Raw genomic sequence first — 15,789 nt, forward strand, 5'->3', positions numbered from 1 at the left:
TTGGGCCATGACCTGCTATCCTGGCCAGGGCCTGTTTGTTTTACTTCTTACTTGATGAACACAATCCTTGAGTTTGGAAGTTTGAATTGGGCTTGTACAGAGTCATCCTGGGAACCCAGGAACTGTAGATAATGAGGAGGGATAAAGATCGATTTTGAGGCATTAATAATAAACCCTAGCTCCTGGATTAATCGGATCATCCAAGTGAAACTGTCTTGATCTTGGGCCATGATGATGAGTTTGTCCAGATAGACGATCAGTGTCACTTCATTTCTCTGGGTGTTTCCAAAACTGGTCTTAGCAGCTTGGTAAAATAACAAGGGGCCAAAAGGAAGTGCCCCAAACTTACCAATCTTAGCTCCATTGAAATTGGAGAAATATCCTTTGAGGGGGAAAGATTGGAATTGTCAAATAAGCATCCTTTAGGTCGAATCCTGCCATGAAATCGCTTTCCTATAACCGACCTCTCAGAAGATGGATGCTCTCCATCGTAAAGTGGCGATAAGCCCACCCCTGAGTTGAACTGCCTGAGATTGAGAACCAATTGGAAGCAACCCCTAATGAATCTCCTGGGGTAAGAGAGAGAGGATAATAGCTTCTTTGCTCAAGAGTTCCTGAATTTCGGTGTCAATGAAGCCAGTATAAGATACATAGTCTTAACCTGAAAATGTATTAGCTGTCAAAAGTAAAAATAAGAAAGTAAAAAGAAAGAAGATACAGAGAAGATGACTGATTAATCCAACAAAAGAAAATCCTTTAAACAGTTAGTGTTGTAGCTGTTTCAGCACATCTCATTTAGGTAATGCCAGTGTGTCCTGCCATTCATCGAGCATGTGCAAAATGCATGAAAAAGGGGCATTATGCCAGGGTTTGTAAGTCAGAAGTCAAAATGTAATTAAGCAAGTTTCACAGGGTGGAAGCCAGCATGTTGTGTGAGAGCAAAAACTCCATGGGTGATGAGGGCGAAGTATTAACAATTAATGATATGTCTAGGAATGATGAACATAATGAAAGTCGGTTGGGGTGTGTCCCTGGACAAGATAAAAAGGCTTTTTTGTACTCTGTCCATCAATGGGATAGAAGTAAAGGTTAAGGCAGATTTGGGATCCCCACTCACTTAGTTGAGTGAGAAAAAATGGAAGGAAACTTTTAGTGATAATCAATTGAAGTAGTCATTGATTCAACCTGTTGTTTATGGAGGCACAAGCCCATAGATGTAATGAGGAAGTTTGAGGCAGAATGTAATTTATAAAACAGTATTACGAGAGGGATTGTATATGTAGCAAAGGATGATGCTTGCTTGTTGGGTTGGTATGATCAGAAGGATTTGGGAATGTTGTTGGAGTCCAATAACACAGCCCAGGTAGCATTAAAGAAAGAGTACACGCAAATTCTTTCAGTCAAAAATAATGCATGGGAGGATGCGCACCCAGAAGTATTTCAAGAAAATCTAGGTGTATTTAAGGGCTTCATACACAGGATTAGATCAGTTGAAATGCAAATCCTGTACGTCACAAGGTTTGTAGAGTACCTTTAGCTTTGCATTTTGAATTGAGGAAGGAACTGGACAAACTGTGTGGGCAGGGTTTTATTGAACCTGTTAAGTCTTCTAATTGGGTTGCTCCAATTGTTACAGCTGGCAAGGGAAATGGATCTATTTGCATGTTTGTGGATCTACATGTTCTTAATGAAAAATTATGGGTTGATCGCCACCCACTGCCTAATATTATGGAAATGTTATCCACTTTGAAGGGAGGCACATTTTTTTAGTTTACTTGATATGACATCTGTGTACCATCAAATCGATCTGCATCCTGATTCTAGACACTTAACATTGTTCATAACTCCTGAGGGTCTGTGCCAATTTAAACGCATGCTATTTGGTGTAGCCACAGCATCTACTGTGTCTCAGAGAGTAATAGAAAATGTGTTTAAGGACTTGGAAGTTGTTGTTGCATTCCATGACAGCGATCATGTTTTGGGGAGAACCAGGACCAGCACAACGCAGGGTTACATCAAATGTTGTCCAGTTTGAAAGAAAGAGGGCTTACGTCAGTGCCAAAAATGCAAATTAAACACTCCTTTTATTGACTATTTGGGATATAAATTGTCAGCAAAAGGGGTGGAGCCTAAGGCAAGCTTGGTTAGCCATTGAGGATTTTCAAACACCTTTATACTTGCATACCCAAAAAGGAAGGCATAGCCGCAATCCAGTATTTTCTGGATAAAAGAGAAGCAACATTTCTAGAACATTCCAACATGTTGATGGATCTGATTAACTTAGCCATGGACAACAATGTATTCTTACATGAGGGGACCTGGTACAGACAGAAACAGGGTGTTGCCATGGGAGCTAAATTTTCACCCTCCTTTGCCAATCTGTACATGGGGCATTATGAACACCATCACTTATGGACCAAGGGCCCACCAGAGCTGACACAGTATATCCTTTATTGGGGTAGATACATTGACGATGTCCTTCTTTTCTGGTCAGGTGACAATACTTCCTTAGGACTTTTCATCCAGTACCTAAATGACAATCAATACAATATACACTTCACTAGCGGTGCTAGTTCTGTGAGTGTTGATTTTTTAGATGTGACACTTTATACACAAGGTAACCACATTTGGTCTAAACTTTTTAGAAAGCCAACAGCCTCGAATTCCATTCTACATGCCAGCAGCGCGCACCCACAGTCCCAAATAAAACCATCCCCTTCGGGGAGGCTGTGCGGGTGAGACGCAATTGTCAGGAAGACTCAGAATTTAACAAACAGTTGGTGTCACTAGAGCATCGTTTTCGGAATAGGGGTTACTCGGAAAAACTGCTAAGCAATACACGCGACAGGATCTTTAAGATCAACAGAGCTTCTCTCTTTCGCAAAACAGCACATAAACGGGCTGTCAATAATAACAAAAAAAAGGCCCCAGCATTCATAGCCGCGTACACATGTGCTAGTGCAGAAGTATTCAGGATCCTTAAGAACAACTGGCACATTTTGCTGTCTGATGAGACTCTCAAGAAAAGCTTGAACAACAGACCAGACATGATTCACCGCAGAGGCCACACTTTGAGGGACAAACTATGTCACAGTTTTTTACCAATGGTCGCCAATGGTAGTTGGTTACCCTCTCCGCCTTCGGGCTTTTACAAATGTGGTCATTGCAATGTCTGTGAGTATGCCCTTGACAAAACCAAGAATTTTTGCTACAACTCACAAATAACACATACTATCAAGCAATTCATGAACTGCAACACTAAGTTCATTGTTTATTGCATCATATTTGTTCATGCAAAAAAGTCTATATTGGCAGCACAATCAGGCCCTTCAAAGAAAGGCTGCAAGAACATATCCAGGCCATTAAAAACAACAACAGAGACTACCCCTTTCCTATACAATACAACTTAGCACACCCTCTGCAGGAAAAACTAGACATACGAACACATGGCATTGCCACCTTGGACAAATGCCCAAGGGGTGGCAATAAGACTCTCTTCTTGAGACAACTGGAAAGCAGATGGATAGTCAAATTGCACACTGTAGAGGAGGGGCTTAATTCAGACAAAGACCTCCATGTCTTCTTATAAGCACCGGCTCGCCGTTCATTACCTGTCCATATTATTTGCAATTTCTCTCAGCAATATATGCCTAAAATCTCAACATATGTATGTTATCTATAACACATTCTCAATCATTATATTGGCATACGCCCCCTTTTGTAAATAGGTTTGACACATTACTGGTACTGTGCATTACTTACATTTTTTCTTCTGTTATGTCTCTCAGCACGATGTGCCCGTGATATCAACATTAGTTTTTTTTTTTTTGTGCAATTTGTTTCAATTCTCAAATTTATTTTGGACAAATGTTTGTTGCGGTTAAATATCTCCTGACTTATGAGGATACTATTTAAAACATGCCCTCAATCATCGTATGGGCACACGCCCCATTGTTAACATGATTGATATGTTATTCGCACTATGTACTGCCCGCATGTATTATTGACAACTTCTCTCATCACGATTTGTCCACAATGTCAACACGAGTGTCCGTTGTAATCTTTTTAGACTCACAAACGGTATTATCCCTATTTTGGATGCATGTTTGTTTTCGATAAACTTCTTCGGACTTACTAAAATGCTATCTATAACATCCCCTCAACAATTGTTTTGGCACACGCCTCTTACTTTTTTGAACAGGTTTGACATATCACTATTATTATGTATTGCCTACCTGTATTATTTGTAACTTTTTTTCAGTATAATGTACCGACAATGTTAACATGTAGTGTCCTATGCATTCTTTCTCAATTCTCAAACTAAACTATCTCTACTTGGGTTATATGTCGTCTAAGTTACTAGGATGCTACTTATAACATGCCCCTTATTACTATGTGGGCACACGCCAAAAACTGTATTTATACAAAAAAAACTTCTTTACATGTGATCGTTTCTGTGTTTCACCTAACATCTCGGAAAAACAAATATTGTCACTTACACATGCCTATGACTCTGCGGTGTGTCTATTTTCTCTTGTTTCTTCTTACTTATATGTCTTTAAGAGAGACTTGCAGGAGGCTGTTTCCAAGCCTTTGCTTATCTATATGTACTATCCCCTCTGCATGACCACCTAGTCACCAGTTTCTCTCCCTTCCAAGATGGCGGACCCACCTTTTTTTTCCCCAACTTCGGCCAGTCCGTTTTTTATGTCTATTCCACTTCCACTACAAATAGCAACAGTATGCCGGCGCATGCTCATACGCGACGCCAGACACCGATTACACAGCTACTCGGACGATTGGAAGGTAAGAGGGCATATCCCCATTCAACCCTCTCTCCAGGGACACTTATTTCACTTTTCAGCGCTCACCGCCATTATAGACCGTGTGCTCAGTCTTAATAGCGGTTGAGCACCTCTGCAATTTCCTGGCGTTTTATTACAAGAACTCCGTTTAAAGTAAACTATACCGTTCCTTTTTATACCTAATAACACACTTAGACACCGTCAGCGTTCCAGTGTCTGGGGGCCCCTCAGTGTTCACAAAAGGCCTTATATTTATCAGAGTTAATTTCTGAAACAAACGTTTTCTCTCACCCCTCACCATGTAATCAGTTGCTCCATTTTTTCATTTAGGCTACCCATCTCCCCGTCCCGTCTGGCATGCGCTCTTTCCCATTGTTTTTTTTCTTCTTTCCAGACTTACCATGGTCTCTGGACTCTGATAACATCCATGCTACAATTTATATTTGTTCTCATATTCTTTGAATATTGGAGTCCGTCTAAATACAACCATTATCTTTATATTCAAAAGGTATGTCCATCTTTTTTCTTTTTTCTGCGCTTCCCGCCATCGACGTCAATGGTCCTTTCTCTCTTCACACAATAACACAGGTGGTGGTTTACTACTCTTGGTATATCAAACGTCACACTTTGTTTTTCTCCTCACTTTTTGGGTTAACGGTACCTTCAGACCTCATACGTGTTCATTCACTGGTTCTCATAGGCATTGGCACTCTCTTTTTTCCTACTATATATTTTGTTTACTAGATTGCCATGGCTTTACGATTTATGGAGGTAAATGCTGTGTTTCCTAGTCTTCACTCTTTACGGATCCAGAGCACACTATCCTATGTTACTGGGCTTCTCTCTCTTAATCCACGAAATTTGATTGGTTGTTTAGCTCCACGCCAAAACTTTTGTCTGATTTCTGTGCTTTTGTAATTCTTGCAATTGATACATCCTATTTGTGTACATCTACAGCCTTGAAAAAGTCAATTATGACGAAACACGTGTCGGCTGTTTCTCCACAAACATGAAAGGTGTTTTGTGCTCTCAAATCACCTACCAAATGTGTTTCATGAAATCAGAGGATTTTTGTCCTGAGACATCATCAAAGAATAAATGGATTTCACCCTGAGCTTACGATGTGCCGTGGTTTCTTTCTTTTCACCTTGAAAACAAGGTTTATGTGTCTGATTTTATTCTGTACCAGATTTACTACCAGGTGTGCGGGGAAAAATTGTACAACATGAGGAATCTTTTTTTTTTTTAAATGTAAAATTGGACTGGAATGTGGATTGTGTCAAGAATTCAAATTGCTCATCAATCAAGTAATAAATGATAATCCATTGAAATCATTTGACACTCAAGATGAAAGCATAATTATGGCTGATGCTAGCCAGAAGGGACTGGTTGCAGTTTTAATGCAGTGTTGTCAAGATAGAGATGAAGTATTTGTGTTTGCGGTATAAAGTGTGAGAGCTGCAGACTCATCATACTCTGTAATTGAAAGAGAGGCAGGCAGTGGCATGCTGGTGAGGGATTGTTAATTTCAAACCATACTTATGGGGCATGCGTTTCACTGTGGGGGTCGATCATAACCCTCTGGTACAGTTGTTCACTACAAGGGGTGGAGAGCATCCCACTCCCACGATTGCCAAGTGGCAATGTTGGCTTCCAGATTTAAATTCTTGTGTAAAGTATGTGCCTGTTGCTAAGAACTTGCTAGCTGATTATATTTCTCGACTTCCAGCTCAGGGCCAGAATGTTGAGGAAGAAGGATTGTATTAGGGTGTTGAAGATTTGGTACACACTGTTAAAGGTCATTCAGAGGAGGCCATATAAGAGGGAAAATTGAAAGCTGCATTAGATGCAGAGGGGCAGATGAAGGAAGTGACCACGGTATCCTCTGAAGTTGTGGTTAAGAGAAGCATGCAAACAGGATTTTGAGGAATTGTCCTTTGTCAGTAGTATTCTACTTCAGTCAAATGTTCTGATAGTGCCTGAGGGAATGAGGAACAAGCTACTGTTTTTTTGCTCAAGAGAGACACATAGGTATGCATGCGATAAAGAGTTCAATTTGTGAAAAATGTTCGTGGTCCAGTTTAAATAAGAGTGTCGAACATTATGTAAAGGATTGTATGAATTGTGCTATAAGTGATAACTCGCAGGTCATGGCGCCTAGTCCTGTGGAGGCAATAAGTGTACTTAATAAGGCTTGGAGCAAACTGGCCATAGATATCATGGTAACAGTTGTAGATTTTTATGGAAGTGAAATTTGTGAAGACTCAGAAAGGTATTCCTAACAAAATGTTAACAAATAATGGTTGTCAATTTACTTTTGCACATTTTTCAGTTTTTTTGTAATTTTTGGGAATTAAACACATTTAAACGTCTTTTTATCGTCCTATGAGTAATGGTCTTGTATACTGATTTAACAGTTATTAAGGAAAAGGTACAGCCAGCCAGAGTCAATAGATTAAACTGTAAATTAGAATTTAGGAAATTACTGTGGGCCGTGCGCACCACACCCAATGCGGACACAGGGGTATCGCCCTTTGTGTCATTGAGAGGAAGAGTCCCTCCATCAAAAATGCCAGGACATTGGATTGGGTAATTTTTCACTGATAAGCACAAAGTGAATGAGGTGTACAGAAGAAGGGTACAAGCTCAGAATAATTGTGTTGACAAGCTAGGAAGAGCAGCTATGATTAAGGTGGGAGATGATGTAAGAGTCAAGATTCCATTAATTGTATCCAAGGGCGGAGTCTAAGTTTTCAGCCCCTAATAAAGTGTTAGAGGTAAGAAGGAATGTGGTCAAGGTTGAGGATGGGAATAGGTGAAATAAAAACAAATTGGCAGTAACTCATGATATGAAGAGAAAAAATGGAAACAGACATAACATTGAAAGTGAGGAGTGTGAGGTGAAGAATGGTGAAAGTTCAAAGCACAGAGTGCTTGCAGGGGAAAAGAAACTGCATAGCAAATTTCTTGATTATATTCTTGACATCTCAAAGGAATAGCGTAAGGCCTACATTTTGCATGATAGTATTTTTGCCAACTGAATGTGTATCTTTAGAATTTCCTTGATTTAATTGTTATATTTATTATAGAATGTGTTGCTATTTTTGCATTATTTTGGAGGTTTAAATTGTTCATTGTTCTCTTGATAGGACCTTTCATTTAGATTGTTGTATATGTTATGATAAGTTATTTGTTTTAATGTGGTGGGGAAAGGATATGTTAAGTCTTGTCTTTAAATGCTGGGATAACCATGCTGTAGGAATGTTGGCATGGAATGAAGGGGGTTTTGAGTGACAGTTGGGAGGAAGTGACTGTGGCAATAAGATATGTGTTGCCCTGCTGGCATTATACTTAATGTACCTTACCTGAAAATCCACAACTCTGTATAGCGCTGCACTGTCTCCATTACCCTTGCATCTTGTGTGAACTTTTGCCAATTGTAATAGCAATGTCTGACCTTGCCCCCCAAAATTACATCTGAAATTTGGATAATCTTTACCTGCATAGCTGTCGTCTGTAAGAGTGTTTCTGCTACAGTAGTTGTAACTCTGGAAGAGGCCACACACCCTTTTAGCTCTAGAAGAGTAGAAGATACTGACTGTTTCTGGTATTACTCAGGCTCCCTTCCCTTTGGTTTAGTTCTTGGGCCAGAGTCTGGAAGAACCCAGGCCTGACACTCAACCTCAGAAGCATCTGGCCCTACCAAAAAGACCACTGTTGAAAACCTTCTTGAGGGATGTCTGAGCCTTATCCAATACCCATAATGTTGATGTGTACTCGGTGAGGTCCTTTCCAAACGTGTCTGCAAAACACAGGCTGTTGGTTAGAGGACCTGCTTCAGATGGAGCTAGTTTAAGGTTGACGAGCAACTGTCAGGATCTTCACCTTTCCAAGGAAATGGTACAGTTTGTGATGCCTAGAAGGCATACTGCTCCTTGGGTCCACCCCAAAAGGATATCTGGATCAAAAGGAGCATAGGAGTATTTGTCTCCTTGGCCTAGACTGCCATGTGGAGTATAATGGTAAGCAGACCTGAGAGGTTGAGCAATTTGTCCTGGCAGCTGTGCCATGTGCAGTCAATCCACTATTTTGGGTCTCTGGTCTATTTTCACATTAAGACTGACATATTGGGGTCAAGTTCTGATGTATCAGCGACTTTCCCTATTAAAGAGGGTCTGGGGAGGCTGTACTTGTAGTTTTGCAAGAACCTTCCTTTCAAAAGGCTTTGTGCAAGTGATTTTGTACGTAGTGCGTTAGTTCTGGGCTAGTTAACCGTTCGACTGAATGCAGGTGGACAGTGTCATCTGGTTCAAAGTCCCGCATTCTGTTCTGAGATCCTGCTGGATTCCGTACAGCATGATGCAACTTTCTCTTGTGCTTGGTTGCCCTGGGCTGATGGTTGTCTTGACAGAGGTCAGATTTGGATGACTGAGAGGAGGAATAATCTAAGGATGGGTCATCCCTCGGAGCGGGCCCTGATGTCCCTATCAAATTTGTGCAGGGGTGTGGAATTCCTATAGCCTGACACCCAAGATATATTGTTCAAGGTCAAGGACAAGTTTTCATATTTACTTTGTTCTTGGGACAAGTAGGCCCAACACTCTGCAGCACATAATGTCTTTGTCTGCCAGTTTAAAGGGAAGGGAATTGTCTGCAGTTGAGGTAATATTTATGTGCATGTGTTGATGCTGTTTAAACGTCTATATATGGGTCATTAATGCAAAGCCTTTATTATTAGATGTGGTAAGCTCGGACTGCACAACTGACAAAGATTCCAGTAAAAAAAAATGTACACACACGCTTGAAAAGTTTAACAATATGAGGCTATATATAACGCTCCCAGAATGCTCTCTGAATAGATTCAGATGCAAATGTTTGCAGAAGCTTGTAACATTGATGATTATTTGCTTTTGAAATAAAATGCTCAGATAAAGAATGCAACTAGGAAAAAAATGGTTTGCCAAATTACTGCTAAATTTTAGTTACCACTTTTTGAAGCTTCATTCAGTAAAATGTGTTGATGCATGCCAGTATTTCCAAAAAATATTCCTAAAGGAGAACCAGTGTAACCAGTTTCAATAAGATAATGGGAAACATGACAATAAGCAAACATTGGCAAAGAGAACCGATTTGACATTGGTGGTCAGTCTTTTGGTTTTGTCAATGCGTGTCTTGTTTTGACATGGCTTTTGTAAAACTTTGTTGTGGGAGCTGCCAGGCCCTCACCATTATAACGAGCCTTGGCAAAAGCAAAAAAATGTTTTGCTTTTTCTCAAAAAAAGCACACATTACCACGTTAGTTCAAGACACTGAACAAGGCTACTTTGTGAAAGAGCAGAATATTATTTACCACTCACAGTAAAGCCAGAAAATGCATGAATAGAGAGAGAGGGAGAGGGAGTGAGATTTTTTTTTTAATTATCATAAAAACAAAAGGTTTTGGCTAATGCCATACCCAATTTGAGGCCCAGTTCTTAAAGAAAGTCACAAAAGTGCACCCATAGTATAATGCATTAGTGCAGAATTATGGCTTTCATGAATTCACAATTTACCGAAGTGGATCGGGAAATGGACTTCTAGAAAATATTTGTGAACTATATTTTAGCATGACCAAATGTGCACGTGTTGATTTGATCATGCAAAAATCTATTGATTGTTTACAAGTTAATTTTCCCTCCAGCCACTTTTTCCCAACCCTTAAGAACTTCTACTTCTGCCCTTGTCAGGAGTACATTTCCAGCCTTTCTCAGTATGATAAAAGATTGGAGAAAAGCTGTTGAAAATTCTCAAAATTAGCAAGTTAGTAGGTTTGCACAGACTCAACGGCATTCCAACCCTGGAACTATTGCTTACTGCTTCTACCAGCTCCAGTATATAGATCTGCAGAAAGGTGGCAAAATAAAGAAATTGCTAGTATTTAAGCCCTACTGTAGTCTTAGTCCTGCCGTAATCAGATGCTATTATCCGAGCTTTTATATCGTGAGACTGCTGCAGTAATTTGTCGCCGCTTCTACATGGCACCAAAGGGACAAGTAGATATTTTTACAAGACAAGTAGATTTAGGAGCAACCTGTCCCATGGACAAATACATATTTTATTAAATTCCACACCCCAGATTTGTGGCAACATATCCATGATCTAGGAGGATTGAACTGGAAATCTTTTTGAGGGCCTCTGGATGTGGTATTGGAAGTGGTCCTTTTTGAGGTGGAGCAGAAGTGTTTCCAATTTTGCCTCTAGGAATTGGCTGATTCTGGGGGTTCCCTCCCCAACTTCCTCCATCCTTTGTACTTCAAGTGCTTTGTAATGGGACAATGTACCCTTTTTACAGATTCCTGAACTGAATTATCGAGAGATTCTAGTTGTTCATCTACCGAGTAGTCGTATGGATGCTCACCCATATTTCTTGTAATTGTCATTCCCCTCCGGGAGCAAATGTGCCATGTTGCTGCAGTGCACCCCCTCTGGTCTTTCAGGAAGAGGAGAAAGAGGAAGCAGGGTTTAATTCTACTGTTCTGGTAAACTATTTTTGGAAGGAGCAGCCTGCAGCCCTTAGGGCAGAGCCCTAATGTCTTTTATACAGCGTGGGAGTAAAACATTTGGTATTCAAAGGTGGGTGTGAGGGCTTTTAGTTTTGTCTCAATAACAGAACCGTCTTCAAAATGAATGGGGGCATCCCTCACTTATACAACTATTGACTGTACCTCACTCTAAAGAGAGCACCAGGGTGTCCTTTCAGATCTTCGTGCTCTACACCAGCCACCAGGAGAAGGAGTCTCTGAAATCAATGCAAAGGGAAAAAACAACAGTCATATACACAAAGACCTGAGAAGTTTCCTGAGCATGGGTACACTAGGAACGTGGGTCTCACACCATCAATGACCAGTGAAAGTAAACATGGAGTACGTATCTGTTGGCTGCCAAAGAAAGAGGAAGGACTATGGTAGCAGTAGGTCTTCAGGGATCAGAAGGGCTCTGATTGGTGGTGGGGTGTCTCATAGGAAATAGTCAAAATGTTTTTGTAATGTGATTGGCTGTAAAGTAGTAAAGAAAGAGAAGCATAATCGGAAGACTCCAGTCCTGACATAAAATTGCAATTTTTGAAGAGCTCACATTTCAGCCAGCGCGATTTCCAATGAGCTCTGGCTTCTGACAAAGATCCTCTGGAAAAGATGTTGAGATCGCTGCTGTAAGGCCCGGTTTCCTGCAGAGCTTTAAGCGCAGTAGTTTGACCAGGAAGATCACAGGCCACCAGCACAGTCTGCTCAAAGACATTTGATGAGAGATTAGTCTAGTGGAGCACTGGTATGGTAAAGACGTCCTTATTGAACACCAAAGATGGTTGGAACATACAAACACAAACGCTTGATTCGAATACTACTTCTGAGGGCCAACCCACGTGACGTTATTGAAGTTTGTATAGCACTTATGATGCTCAAATACCACTTCAAACGGATGGTGGGCCAAGGAAATTACCCAATTACTTTGTTATTGTGAGAAGTAGGCATATAATAAGCGTGACCCAGACGTGCAGCCTTCGCATCAGTAAAGGTATACTCTGTTTTCAGGAAAGCTTGGATCACTTTTTCCTTCCTCCTCCTTTTTCAAAAGCATAGAACCTAAAGCTGGATTATGGATGCTCAAATTAAATATTACATCTCAGGATGTGCATTTTCTATGGTCTGTCCCGCTCAAACGGGTGCTGGCCTTCTCTCAGAATCATCTGAATAACTAAGCCCTTTCTAAACTCTTCCTGTGCTGCATTTGTCGCCTTATGCAAATAGTATGTTACTGGTTACCCCAGAGCAAATATGGGGATAACAATCGATGGCTAAGTGCGTTAAAAGCCTGCCACTGACATCTAGTAAATTGCAGGTCACAGGTTTGAAACCTGGCCAACTTAACCTTCCAGGATTCCAAGAACAGCAAATAGTGTACTCTTAAAATTCGGTATCAGATGCATCTGTCATTTGCTGTTTCTGAAGTGCTCTATGTATCAATATAAAATCATTTTATTTTGCTTTATGTTTTTAGTGTCTCTGCTAGATAGCAACCTTTGGGAATGAGATTGGAAGGTTAAAAAACTTAAGGTAGAATTTGGCTAGGAAATACCGTAGGATGAGCAAGCAGTAAGATTGACTGAGATAGTGAGTGGATGAGTGAATCCGTACCATTTGTAGATGTTGTGGTAACTAAAGCAGTTTAACATGTATATAAACTTCTTGGGAGTTAGGGTTTTCTGCTTTGTAAGACCATTTCTTTATAACTTTGGGCATACCGGGCGTGAGCTACTGAAATGTCGATTGTACTGTTTCAGATAAAGTGTGACTGTTAGGACAGCTGTTCCCAGGGCAGGTGTGTAGCTGTCAACTGATACTGCATACGTGGTGTTGGGGTTCGTAAGCCAGTCCTGGTTTTTTTCAACCTTCGGCGGTGGTAGATTTGATATTTCCCATTAGAATTATTGTCCCGTAATTATCGGCATTCTGGGTATTTGCCTCAAAAAACATAGGCTTGAGTAAAAGTCTCCCTCGCTAAAATTGGCTAGATGTCTTCTATGCGTTTGGGATCAGAATGGTATAACTGAAGTTCACACGGAGTATAGCAACACGGGCACCTCTTCCACCTTCCTCAACTTTCTACATGTCCCAAACGTATGTGTTCCTGAGTGATAAACTGAGGTGAAAGTTCGAAGGATGAACGTAGACAAAACTTTAAGGTTTGCTCATTAAAGTATCTGATTTAGTTTGGTGGCAGAAGTAAAAGTTGTTGCCTAGCTGCCTGAGGCGGCTCCTCCACAATCGTGGAAGAGCGTCGTCCCCCTGCCTAAGAGCCAGCAGATGAAAAATAAAACAATAATTTACTATTGTTTTATTGAGGGGCAGGGGGAGAGGGGAGAGGGGAGGGGGGGGGGGGAGGGGTGGTGCATCTAAGTGCACATGTGTTTGTCCGGCCGTCTTAGGCTGGGGCTTGTGACATCGAAGTAACCATCTAGTCCAAGACAGATCTGTGCCTGGCTGAGACCAGTTTCCTTAATAGCAAACAACCTGAACAAGGCAAACATCTCAGCAGTTATGGTTAGAAGAGCTCCTCTCTCTATTACAACTATTAAAATGAGTGGAAAACTAGGCAAGCAAAACTCTTAGATTTATTTTTCTCGTTTTAAATTGCGATGAAAGAAAATAATTAAAAGGCATCTGTGAAATAGCTGAACATGCTGAAAAGTGAGTGGCAGCTTCCAATTTCTGTGCTGATTTTCTATGACGACGACGAAGAAACATCATTGATTCTGCTCTAATAGAATATGTTTTGTGTTTCTTTCCCATAGGCCTCTCAGGAAGAACTTCGGGCGTCCTACCGCAGGCTGTGCATGTTATACCATCCCGACAAGCACAGAGACCCCGAGCTGAAAAAGCAAGCCGAGCAGCTCTTTAACCTTGTTCATCAGGCGTATGAAGGTCAGTGAGCATTTTAGAACCGAACAAACTTCATCTGGAGCAGGTATTGGATTTGTTTAGTGTTTGGGCTGTGGAGACTGGCCAGAGAGATTAAAGATGATGGCTGGTTCTGCACCTTTAACTCACCCTGGCCTAAAAGCAATCAATATGTGGTTTCAGAATATCAGCAACATGCCAAACAATGGGAAGGTGATTACATTAGAAATGCAAAAGGTCACATTTGCAACTGGATACAGCTGGAATGCTGTTTGAGGTTGTGTGCATGGAAATCGGAGCTGATTCTGCAAAAGTCAGAAGTAGTATTCAGGTATTGCCTTTTAATCAGACAGAAAAGGCGTTCTGCCTTAGATTTTTCTTTATTCATCAATTGAATAACAGACTTGGGGATGGTATGGATGTGTCCTTTGGATCAAGGGAATATGCTGAAAAGTGATTGCTGCAGGCTAACAAATATGTTCCCCGCTGACATTTTGCAGCTAAAACCCCAAACTCTGGGTTAGGATAATTTTCATGTTTCAAATTAAGTTTGATGCATCTTATAGTATTTTCATTCATACAGACTCAACCCTTCCACCGCCTTGGACAACCCACACAAAATATGTGTACTTCGACTCAGTGTGCTGGTCCCTGTAAAAGAGCTGTATGCATAAGTGGTACCAATAGTAATATTGACCATGTAAGAAACAAATGTATTGATTACATTGCATTGAATTGCTCTTAATGTAAGTGGTTCACACCTTCTTAAGCCTTTATGGCCCTAGTAGGCCATCCAGGTCCTTTGTTTAACAGACCACTTAAGAGTCTTTATAAAGCCGTACATTGTTTTGTTTGAGTATTGCCTCAAGGTTGTTTAGCAATTTTCTGTCAATTGTATCAGCCCATCTGATTCCCTCAGATTGGGACTTAACCCAGAAAGTGCTCCAACTCCACAGCGATCCATTTGTAGTCTCCAAATAGTTCAGGAAAACCTATGTGACCCAAGTTTCTCCTTCAATATGCAGATATCTTCCATAAAACCCAAATTCTTCCTACGAATCTGTACGTGGCTTACTTTCAATCGGTAAATTATTATCCCACAGAGAAATCATTTCAGGCTTTCATTTATCCAAGACGTCTGCTTGTGGTTTTGAAAAGAATTGGGGCTGATGGTTGCTTGGACATATGTGCTTCCTAGGACCAGCAGAAAGATGAGAATAAAGTTAGTGCAACGCCGTTTTCCTTTGGTTCACAAACACAAATCACACCTTGCAACCACCACTGCTTTCAGGTGTCTTGGGAGATCCGAGATTAAATGTACTCTAAGAAGTGACTTCGTATTTCATCTGGGCGTTTGCGATTCACATCCTCTTTCCAGATTAGGACAACGTTTTGCATGTTTTAGGTGAAAAATAACTATTTGGTCATACCGATTATTTAGAATTTTGAGATCGCAAGTGGTTAAGACAACCGTAAAAAGTGCATTGTCCTTTTATGTCTCCCAATAAGAGGAATGTTTTACAAGCTTCCTTTCTTTTGCCGCACTTTTT

The 15,789-nt window shown here is 40.7% G+C and overlaps 1 protein-coding gene across 1 annotated transcript in view; it reads left to right on the forward strand.

The window, feature by feature from the left end:
• The window catches only part of DNAJC11 (DnaJ heat shock protein family (Hsp40) member C11), a 595,273-nt gene that overhangs the window by 77,065 nt on the left and 502,419 nt on the right, over positions 1-15,789 (forward strand). The window contains exon 2 of the mRNA XM_069240219.1: positions 14,134-14,263. Coding sequence (XP_069096320.1) covers positions 14,134-14,263 — 130 coding nt within the window. The remainder of the gene's footprint in view (positions 1-14,133; positions 14,264-15,789) is intronic.

Source organism: Pleurodeles waltl, chromosome 6 (assembly GCF_031143425.1).
Source record: "Pleurodeles waltl isolate 20211129_DDA chromosome 6, aPleWal1.hap1.20221129, whole genome shotgun sequence".
Taxonomy (NCBI): domain Eukaryota; kingdom Metazoa; phylum Chordata; class Amphibia; order Caudata; family Salamandridae; genus Pleurodeles; species Pleurodeles waltl.